Below are 11055 nucleotides of genomic sequence, written 5' to 3'. Positions count from 1 at the left end.
GGGAACCGCGGTTTAGGAGGTCCTTGAGGGGCGCCATCAAAAGCAACATCAAGTCAAGAAGAAGAAATCAGCTTGAAGGGGAACCTCAGCAATGTGAAAGCTACGCAGGAAAAAATTTCATCTCTGGAAAAAGGAATAACTCATTCTATCTTTCATTATTTGACAATTATATCCCTTTTTTTTTTAGTTGACCTGATTTTGATTATATATCATCTTTTGGAACAATTTCAGCATCCGAAGAAAAACTTTTGGATTATCTTCCAAGGTTGATTGTGCCCTTTACCATTTTAGGGATTTACCTGCTAATCCAGGAACAACTAAGATGAGCTCAACCTTATAATAACTCACCAAATAATGAAGACAGACCTGCATTGACCGCTGTGTTTCTTCAACATAGAAAACTACCTCCACTGTTTGATTTGACTCTTCATGCAGCTGTTCTCTTCTGTATGATACTCATCTTTTGACCATCATTGCAGGAACTCCCTACTTTTCTCTCCTGTCTTTGTGTTGATTATTGCATGGTAGTGAGCTATGGTGCTGTTGAAGATAAAGTTCACCCAGCAACGGCGGGTGCATCTGGCCCAGGGTCTGTGGCTGCTGTCCTGGACGGCGGTGATATGGGGGGCCATCATCTTTTGTCTGGGTGTTTATCTTAAGATGGAGCTTCTACGCAGAGACGAGGTAGAGAGGGCAATATCCACACAAATAATCCAATGTCAATTTAAAAACAAGAAAGCCAAGTTTAAAAACTATAGCATGAATTTATTCAAAGTTATACAAATATATGTTTATATTTTCAGACCTTTTTGTTGTTTAGTGAGTCTGCTGTGCTGCCGCTTATCAGTGACTTTTATTTAAACTTAGCTCTAGAGTTTAATCCACAATACAAACACGCAGCACACACACTACTTGTGTAAACATTCAAACAGTGACACTCATGCACACTCATGCATGTTAAGTTGTGAGCACGTTGGGTGTTAAAAAGCTGTTATGAAAAATAATTTTTTCCAAAGTCAATGGAGCTCGATGTGTATTGAAGTTAGTTAACGGACCCGTAGGTGAAGTTCATGTCTTCGACCTGTTGGTCACCGGGCTAGATTGACCAAATTGATTTGGATAGGTTGCCTGCATTGACATCCTGTAGGTTGCAAAGGAAACCCGCAGGCAATGAACACACAACCAGTTAGTTGTGTAGCAAATGTTATTGAGTTATTGTCGACATGGCTTAGATGAGAGCAATAATGTCAGAAAGAATCTTACAGAATGATTCACAAGAGCTTAACCCTTTTTATGTATGTGAGACAAATATAACGTTTAGACAGATTGTGTGTAGAGTATTCTGCATGCAAAATCACAGTTTTCATCTGTAACTCACATATTGCTGGATAGATGTTACATACTGATTGTGTTGAATAGTGTCAGTATTGGCCTGAGTAACTTAATGGTAATTTAAAAACAACAATGGGGCAAAGGTGCTTTATCGCTGACAGGCCCCTAAAAGCTCAGCCAATGATAAACTCCGTCTATAATTGACTTTTGCTGTAGCCAGGGTAATTAATCAAAATGTGTCATCATATTGCCATAGTAGCCTTCGATCCAGTATATCAGCACCTAATTGAATCTCTTGGGTGCCAAGGTCATCTTTTCAGAATAGATAAGGCTAATTGAATGCAGGATTATTACCTGCTAAAGTGTGTGGAGGAAATGAATACGTGACCTGCAGTTGGCTGCTGCTCTTGTATGTAATTATCTCTAACTGTGCTCTTCTTTCTTGAGGTGATGGACAACACAGAGATCCACGTGGTGCCCAACATCCTCATTATAGTGGGCCTGGCCTCCATCGGCACCAACTGGGTTGCCAGTTGTGTGTGTCAAGACTCATTAGATGCAACCCGCTTCCCTCGTTGGAAAGTTCTCCTGCTGGGTTGGTTTGCTGTAGCTGCAGTGCTCTGTTGCCTACTGATCTCTGTCGTGGCGCTCAGCTTCGCCCTGCAGGGACGCCTGGAGGAGTCCCTGAAGGTGGGTCACTATGAATGGAGGGGGACAGGTCAATGGGGAGAGTGGGTGTCAGCATGCACTTGTTGGAAAGTCCCACAACTGGTTTCAACCTCAGCTGCTGTGGCTGAAAGATTAAAGAGTTTCAGCTGCAGAAAAAAGGTTTTCTCACATTCATGCAAAGTGAGCAATAATGGCAGATAATAATTTAAAAGATAGATGTAGATAATAAAAGAAAAGGAAACAAAATCTTACAAACAAAATGTATCAATATTTGAGAAAACATTAACCACATTGTATAACGGTGAATGCAAAAGCCATCACTCTTGCATTGATCCATCAACTCAAAATGAGGTTTAAAATCTTTGGAGGTTGTCAATTAATTATTTAAATAGTAGTAGTAGTAGGTTTCATATTTGACTGAACATATCATAAGTGTATAGAAAAGAAAACAGCATGTCTGAAATACAGTGGCGTAAAAAACCTCTCAGATAAAACTCCCTCTTTTTTCTCTATACAATCTCTCTGCTGTCAGGTGGGCCTGAGGAATGGCATTCGCTTCTACAAGGACACAGACGTGCCGGGCCGTTGTTACCAGAAAGAAACCATTGATCGTCTGCAGATGGAGTTTCGCTGTTGTGGAAACAACAACTTCAAGGACTGGTTTGAAGTTCAGTGGGTCAGCAGCAGATACCTGAACTTCACCTCCAAGGACGTCAAGGAGTGAGTGAATCACAGGGAGCAGAAAGTTATGAGATGCAGGGAGGCAAGAGGATGAAAGAAAAACAAACTTGAAGGATGAGTGATAATCATCATGAAAGAAAGAATACATTTAGATGAATGAAGGATTAGTAGACTTCACATCCAAAAGGTCAAACATTCTGTTACAGAGGGGATGGGGGACAACGGAAATGGTGTGCAGGTAGAGTGCATTAAAAATAGAGCTGGCCTTTACTTTTGAAGAGAATGACATAAATGGATGAAAGGGTTTGCCATGAAGCAAGCGGAGGAAGGTTGGTCAAAGATTAAGTAAGTGAAAAGGAATGAGTCAACAGAAAGGTTATGGCATGATGACGCCTGCACTGCTCATTCCTCCCTAATGTGAAGTGTGCATTGAGCTGAATGTCAGGCCTTTAACTATCTTTCTTCATGTATTCGTCTTCTCGTATTTATGTTGTTTTCTAATCTGTTTCCTCACTGTACCTCCCGCCTCTGTCTTCAGTCGTATCCGGAGTAACGTGGACGGCCGTTACCTGTTGGATGGTGTTCCGTTCAGCTGCTGTAACCCCTCCTCCCCTCGCCCCTGCCTGCGCTACACCCTGACGGACAACAACGCCCACTTCAACTACGAGTACCAATCCGAAGAACTCAACCTGTACAGCCGTGGCTGCAGGCAGGCTCTGACCGACTACTACATGGAGCTAATGAACTCAACCGGTCCAGGTGTGCTGTCAGTCATCCTGATACAGGTGGGAAACATGATGATACACCTAATTTATTCTTCAAAGAATTGAGACAGATAATTTAATTGTATTCAAGACACAGGACTGTGATGTTAATGGTTGCTCACACACACACACACACACACACACACACACACACACACACACACACACACACACACACACACACACACACACACACACACACACACACACACACACACACACACACACACACACACACACACACACACACACACACACACACACACACACACACACACACAGACCTCACTGAGACATTGATTTCTGTTTTCTAATCAAACATGTTCTTTGCCAAGTGACAGTATTGACGGCACATTCTCTTTAAAATAACAAACAGGGCCTCGGGCTGGAACAGGACAACATGGTTTGCATCATTACACACAACCTCGCCAGTGAGGCCTCAACCTGAGCTGTAGATAATGTCTGATAATAATTTCCAAGAACAAAACTAAAACTTATTTGAAACATGTAGCCCTGAGATCAAACAAAGAGGGAAGAAGAAGAATGAGCTAACACTTAGTATAGATCGATAGATAGATCGATAGATAGATCGATAGATAGATCTTTAATTTTGTCATTGTACAGGTACAACGAAATTACAATAAACTCAAGGTGCCAACACGCAACAACAAGACAATATAAAAACAACAAGATACTATAAAAACAATAAAAACAATAAATGGGACTTAAATAGACATGATAGGGAATATGTACATAAATAAATAATAAATTAAATTGCACGATTCCCCTCGTATTGCACGGAAGGCTTATATAATTTAAATATTAGCAGCGTTTAGTGCACATATGGCCCTGGGAAAAAAACTGAACTTGAGTCTGTTTGTCTGGGAAGACATGGTACAGAAGCGCCTGCCTGAGCGCAGCCGTACAAAGTGCTCGTTACCCGGGTGGTGTGGATCCTTGAGGATGTTGTACAGGACATTACATTACATTACATTGCATTTAGCTGACGCTTTTATCCAAAGCGACTTACAATAAGTACATTCGACCAGGAAGACACAACCTTGAAGAAAACAGAATCATATAAGTACATCAGGTTTCATAGAGCCAAACATTTCAAGTGCTACTCAACTGGCTTTAGGTAAGCCAGTCCTTTATTAGTATAAAAGTGCTTCGTTAATAGTTCTAACGCTCGAAGTGGAGTCGAAAGAGATGAGTTTTCAGTTTGCGCCGGAAGATGTGTAAGCTATCTGCCATCCTGATGTCAATGGGGAGCTCATTCCACCATCTTGGAGCCAGGACAGCAAACCCACGTGTTTTCGCCGATGGGAACTTGGGTCATCATATTTATTTTTGCTTTAGTTGGTCCACAGAAGTGTTTACTGTCAAAGCTTTGGGAATGTGAACCAACTTTGTTTACTGTAAGGTATTGTATGAGCGTGGAAGCAAGGAAGGCTTGTTGGACCATATGTTTCACTTTTTACAAGATAGAGTACTCTTGATTTAGCATTAACATTTAACCTTAAAACGTTAATGGATTATCAGCCCTGTAATATAATATACATTTGAAATGAGAACAATTTAAAAGACCCCATTTTTCTCTGCCAAATAGGTCAGACTAATTCATTATTCAATACAAGTTTGAATATTGTTTAATACAGATTCAAGTTTACACTACATCATCTTCATGCTGGCAATCATGCAGCCAAACAGAAATTGAAATGACCGTGTTGGTTCTAAGGACCTCAGTTTATGTGATACTATAAAACCATTTGACCATTTCATTAGGGGGCAAATTACATTTTTTTAATTGTTTCTTTCTCTCCAGATGTCAGTGATTCTGGGCATGCGGTACCTGCAGACTGCGGTGGAAGGAATCATGGCTCTGGAGGACCCAGAGGGCGAGAGTGATGGTTTCCTCCTGGAGAAAGGTGTTAAGGAAACTATGGAGGACCTCAAAGTCAAAGCTCTCATCATGCTACAGTTTTGGCTGGTTGACCCCATCGCCACCGAAGGGTCATCTGAGGATGCAGACTTAGAGAAAGCGGAGAAGGAAGCGTCCCCAACTCCTGCCAGTTAGAGGGGATTTTTGTTTTTAAATATGAGCTGAGGAGGAAGGGATGTGTTTGAGGTTTCTTGGATGTGTGAGTTGGCAGATGGTGGTTACAACACCTGTGGGGTTTTGACACGTTAGGCTTGATTTACACACCACCATTGCAGCAGTAGCAACTCCCTCAAACAAGGCCAAAAAAAGACAACAAAAAGAGAGTGTTATCGGGCGCTGCACAGAGATGAACATCTCCTCTGCAGGACTCATGAATGTGTAGCCAATGAATAATCTGTTCAGGAGATGTATAGTTCTTTACATTGTACCTAGAAGAGGATGTAATCAGTTTAAGTGGATGTAGAGTTCACAGATATATCTAACAAGTTTCGACTGCTAACTACTTAACTGCAATGAAAGGCTTAGGAACCTGTTAAAATGGGGCATTAATTATATATTAAAGGTAGAAGTTTTTAACTGCTTTGTGTCGGCTTCCGAAAGTGAATTCCCCTGAGTATGGGTTATCTGAGTTCAGCAAGGAGAGTTGGATTAAGTGTGTGTAAGTGTGTTTGTGTGTATATGCGTTAGTGAGTGTGGTGCACTATAAACTGTCATCTTGTCTATTCTGGCAGCTCATCAATCGGATAATCCCGGTGTGGTTAATCCAAGAACTGCTGCACAAGCGATATCTGCAGCACACATGAACACACTGTCATACAGGGACAGGAACGACACACTGATACAACATGTTGGAAGACATTTTATAAAGCACAACAGTTTTTAAATGCTTTTTATTAGCAAATTAGGAATCATTGTGGTCTGCCATTGCCATCCAATGTTTGCTCATTCTTCTTAAATAAAATCATATCACAGAGTAAGGCCTCTGAATGTTTTATTCATAACTAGCAGATTAAGAAGTGAGGATGAAAGTGTGGCTTCAGGCTTGGTCATGTCTTTCAGAAATATAACTTTAATTATGATATTATAAATATCCCAGAAGCAAAATGAGAGATACAAGGTTACCTACTGTTTTTTAAGATGACCAAAAGCATAGTACATTTGCAAATGGAAAATAGAATATAATTCATATATTCAATGAATACACAAACATGTTTTCAAAGTCAGAATACTAATTTAAGATTCCCAGTAATTAAGTAAAAGATAACTTCTATTGTGTACACATACCACAAACATGATATACATCTATAAACTACCTGGTTAGATATCACACAGCTAAAATAACTCTTCGCAAAATGACATACTTTGCTGCAGAAAAAGACATCATTTCCTAAAATAGTGTTAGCTGTACAGGATGTGCAGCACCTAAATAAAAGTAGGGCTGCTTGGTTACACTTCCCCCCAGAGATATTGTTATGGAAATAATGATGTAATGCACTATTTTTAAAAATTAGGAACTTTTATTTCAGACCACCAGAGCTCGCTATTGCACAATGCTTAAATCTGTATTTGTGTAGACATGCCATTGGCAACACTACAGCTCTGACAACTTAAAGGTAATGACATCGTACAAAGCCCAAGTCATTTTCACCTGTAAACCACGGAATTATTGAGGAGAAACCGTTTCCATTAAGCCGTGTGTAAATGACATTCATTCAAGTTTTATCTCTTGGATAAACAATAAGGCTTGTTGTCATGGTGTTTAAATCGCACAACAGGACGTAGGCCCAACTCTCCACAGCGTCCAAATCAAAAAGTATCTATCTGCACACAATGCAGGTTAGTAGTTGTTGTATGCTTTAGTCATATTGTGTATTTAAATATATCTCTGTGTGTTAGCCGGTGTGTGGAGGGCGTGTAAGGATGTCGTCAAAAAAAAGCAACATGTGCGTTTTGAAAATTCCGTTGTGGTTTTGCAATGAAACTGTCACACAGTCAGAGAGGAAGAGAAGCGAGGGAGGGGAAGGGCCGCAGAAATGTCAAACTACTTCACTTGACGCAAGATGGATTGTCTTTCTATCTCATCAATTTTATACTCATTGTTGATAGTTTTTTTTTAATTAGCTATCCTCTGTAGGCTCACGGCTCTCGAAACACAACAATGGACTCAAACATTATGGAGATAATAGAAGAATTCATGGAAAGTGCGTTGGCGCAATGGGTACGTCATTTATCATTTATCGCGTAGAAAAGGTCATGATTTCAAGAGGCAGTGAGAGGAGAATTAAACAGGAGTGTGTGGAAACTGTTCAGAAATCCGCCTTTGACAATGACCAGTAATGCAATAAAACGTCAAGTCACAATATATTTATAACATTGTATATTTTAAAGCACTCTGCTCTCCAGTTCTATTCACCCAAATAAATATAAATGTAGGATTTGAATAGCTGTAGAAAAATAGCCTGGATACTGCTTTCTGGCTGTTGTGTACAGCAAAACAAACAGCCTACTTCTCCTTTTGGCAGCTTCCCTTGCCTCTTAATGACCAGCTTTTATTTTTCTCCGAAAGCCATGACACTTCCGTGTCCTTGGGCTGTTTCGTATTTGAAAATAAAACAAAGTTATCTACAGTGTATTCAAGAGGAAACGGACTCACAAAAATCAGCAGAGGACATTTGTCACAGACTGGATTTCCAGCTCGGCTTTCCACATGGGAAACCAATCAGCCCAAGGGGTTTTTCACATTCTGGTCAATGAACAGTATTTAGGATATAATGTGATAATGTGCTGAACCTTGTAGGGATACTCTCTTTATTTTTGCCAGACTCCAAAGAGGGGGTCAGAGGTCAGGTAGGCAGGATGCCTGCAGCTGGCAGAGGTTTAGTTTTTGCTCAGGGGCACTATGCTGTCATTCACTGACACGAGTGCTTTCACCCTGCTTCACATATGTTGAAGGGCATCACCCGCTGTAAGTTACCCTGCCGCTCTGTTTACCCTGTCATGCGCTCAGGGTCTCGAGCTGCTCTGCCTCACCTTATCAGCTGAACCTACTTCAGCTTTGTAACTCTTGTTTACCAATAGTGCAGTTTTTAGAAGATGCAGGTGGGAATACACCTCATTATACTGCAGTTTGCATTGGCACAGCTCTTCTTAACAGAGAGAGAGACCTTGGCTGCTGTTCTGCTTGGCTGGCTGTCACTGTGAAGGGCTTCCCAGTGTGTGAGCACAGATCCCACCTGTCCAGACAGGTGCACCTACTCAAGAAGCTTCCTGTTGGAAAATGCTTGCATCTCTTTCTCTCTCTCTCTCTCTCTCTCTCTCTCTCTAGCTCCTCTCTCTCTCTCTCTCTCTCTCTCTCTCTCTCTCTCTCTTCTCTCTCTCTCTCTCTCATCTCTCTCTCTCTCTCTCCTCTCTCTCTCTCTCTCTCTCTCCTCTCTCTCTCTCTCTCTTCTCTCTCACGCACATATACACACAAGCAGAACTAATAATTGATCTCTGTCTTTCCCAGGTTCAGTTGTTTGAGAAGATGGTGGAGACGGAGGATGGCGTCCCGCTCTACAGCCAGTACATGGAAGTAAACTCAAGTTCTCAGAGTGCCCGGGATCGTTACATGAGGCTGACCAATGGGATTTTCCTCAATGAGATCATGAGGGTCATGTAAGATTGAATAGGATTTTGTTGTTTAATTGCTTTGCAGCCATACAATAGACACAAACTAATTTCATAAACATTGGAGGATATTTCCCTGTCAATAATACAAATAAAAGGCCCATTTGAACTGTTCTGAGATAATACAAATAAAATAATCTGAAGTGTTCATTTTCAGCCATTTGTGTTTCATACTCTCGAGTATTCTTAAAGATAAAAAACAAAAAAAGGGTTTTTATTTTTAGTTACACAATGTAGAAATGGACCCTCAAATACATTTTCAATCAAACACAAATCCAATATCGGGAAAACTATATAACAACATTAAAAATAACTAATTTCTAACTAAGGGATGTTGACAACTCCACAACTATTGGATGGATTGCCAGGAAACGTTGCACAGACACATTCATGTTCCTCAGAGAATGAGTCCTATGAGTTTGGTGATGCATTGGTTTTCATCTGGTGCAATCATGACGATAAAATGTATGTTCTGGATGGATTGGCACGGAACTTTCTAGACACAGTCATAGCTGTCAGGATATATTGTTATCATTTTTTGGAGAACCTTTATCATGCCAATGTTTCAATTAAAATGTGTTTAATTTGTTTTATTAGCAAATACCTGCAAAAACAAAGCACAGTGGTTTGTGTTTATTGCTCACTAGCTAATGTAAGCATGCTAAACTAAGATGAAGAACATGGCAAACGTTCTAAACATCAGTATGTTGTTGTTATTGTTGTTGTTAGCATGGTATCATTGGCCTTTAGCTTATTACAGGCTCACAGAGCACACAGCTGTAGACTCTTAGCTCAGCTGTATTCTCTACTTGCATAACATTTGATGTTACATTCATCTTTTCTAACCTTGCACTGTTCTGCAACCTGTGATGCCATAAAAGTAGGACCAATTCACGTTTGCCACAAATGTCAGGCTAATCATGAACGGAGGTTCTGCATACATGCCATCCTATTATTAGTAAGTGCCACTGCATTCCTTATCTACAGCTCAATAAAACCTTTTTCTCTTTCAGCAGATAAAAGATCTTTATCTGTATTTTCCGAACAGCTGATTAATTTGGCCTGTCCCAAGCTACGTTATGTCAACAAATAATTGCATGTGGAGTTTCACAGCCTGCTTCTCTGGCTCATTAAAATTGTATTCACTCTGTTTAAATGCGCTGTTGCATCTGAAGAGACGTTGTGCTGGGCTGTTTGATCGAGCTCCACTAAATACGCTGTTGTGTATTTCTGTGTTTGTCTCAGAGACCCAAACCCCAAGGTGGAGCGGCTGTACGGCAGCGAGAGAGAAGATCACATGCTGAGGGTCCAGAACTTTTCTATTTTAAATCGACACATCAGAGCCTTCTACCAGGTAGGGGAGGGTCACAGGGGAAAGGGTGAGATCAAGATGCTACATTCGATAATCAGGAGCAAAAAGAGGAGTGATCTGAAAATAAACACAACATGTGAAGTTTTTGAGTGTTAAATATTTCCACTCTCAAAAGGAAGAAACCCTTTGAATGTTTAATGCACTTTCAGTCCAATTACGCACTTGAACTGTTTTTTCTATTACTGAGCTAGATTTTGTAAGAGGTTTTAACACTTTTTTTTAATAAATGAGTTATTTTCATTTCAGTGATTAACCTATAGAGAATTGTCATCCAACTTTGCAGTTCACCTCAGCACTCAAGACATTTTTTATGTCTTTTAGCTAATTGTTTTGTTTTTATAGCCTGTTTTACTCCTTTGGTTCACCCTCACTGCTCTCATCAACCCATTTCCAGGTGTAGCATGCAGCTATTTTCAGCAGGAAAGCTTGTGATAAACCCAATTATACGCTACGTGCCCAGCAGTAAATGGCAGACAATGTTAGCAACTAGCTGGTAAACAAAATAAAGCATGCAACTGCAATAACAGGAGGAAATCATTTTTTCCCAGGAGATTTTGGAGTCAAAAACAGAGGAAGATTGTATATTGCACTTTTATTCGTTGGTAGACAGAAACACTTCTGTATGCTTG

At 40.4% G+C, this 11055-nt stretch overlaps 2 protein-coding genes across 4 annotated transcripts in view; both read left to right on the top strand.

Moving 5' to 3' along the window:
* Nucleotides 1-534: 534 nt before the first annotated feature.
* rom1b (retinal outer segment membrane protein 1b) lies at nucleotides 535-5523 on the top strand. Its single transcript, XM_034211875.1, has 5 exons — nucleotides 535-684; nucleotides 1780-2022; nucleotides 2534-2721; nucleotides 3221-3467; nucleotides 5272-5523. The coding sequence occupies exons 1-5, from the start codon at nucleotides 535-537 to the stop codon at nucleotides 5521-5523; spliced, it is 1080 nt and encodes a 359-aa protein (XP_034067766.1).
* A 1862-nt stretch (nucleotides 5524-7385) lies between these two features.
* ccdc88b (coiled-coil domain containing 88B) overlaps nucleotides 7386-11055 on the top strand; it is a 43699-nt gene continuing 40029 nt past the window's right edge. For all 3 annotated transcript variants that reach the window (XM_034211894.1, XM_034211895.1, XM_034211893.1), the window contains exons 1-3: nucleotides 7386-7606; nucleotides 8894-9042; nucleotides 10300-10408. In XM_034211894.1, coding sequence (XP_034067785.1) covers nucleotides 7547-7606; nucleotides 8894-9042; nucleotides 10300-10408 — 318 coding nt within the window. In that variant the 5' untranslated portion in view covers nucleotides 7386-7546. The remainder of the gene's footprint in view (nucleotides 7607-8893; nucleotides 9043-10299; nucleotides 10409-11055) is intronic.

Source organism: Gymnodraco acuticeps, unplaced genomic scaffold (assembly GCF_902827175.1).
Source record: "Gymnodraco acuticeps unplaced genomic scaffold, fGymAcu1.1, whole genome shotgun sequence".
Classification (NCBI taxonomy): Eukaryota; Metazoa; Chordata; class Actinopteri; order Perciformes; family Bathydraconidae; genus Gymnodraco; species Gymnodraco acuticeps.
Note: the sequence above shows the minus strand (reverse complement) of the source record. Positions and strands in the feature narration are given on the sequence as shown.

Excerpts from the sequence above, each read along its gene's own strand:
- rom1b (XM_034211875.1), top strand. The coding sequence starts at position 535 with ATGGTGCTGTTGAAGATAAAGTTCACCCAGCAACGGCGGGTGCATCTG. Across the intron at positions 685-1,779 it reads AGCTTCTACGCAGAGACGAG|GTGATGGACAACACAGAGAT; the intron begins GTAGAGAGGGCA and ends TTCTTTCTTGAG. Across the intron at positions 2,722-3,220 it reads ACCTCCAAGGACGTCAAGGA|TCGTATCCGGAGTAACGTGG; the intron begins GTGAGTGAATCA and ends CTCTGTCTTCAG.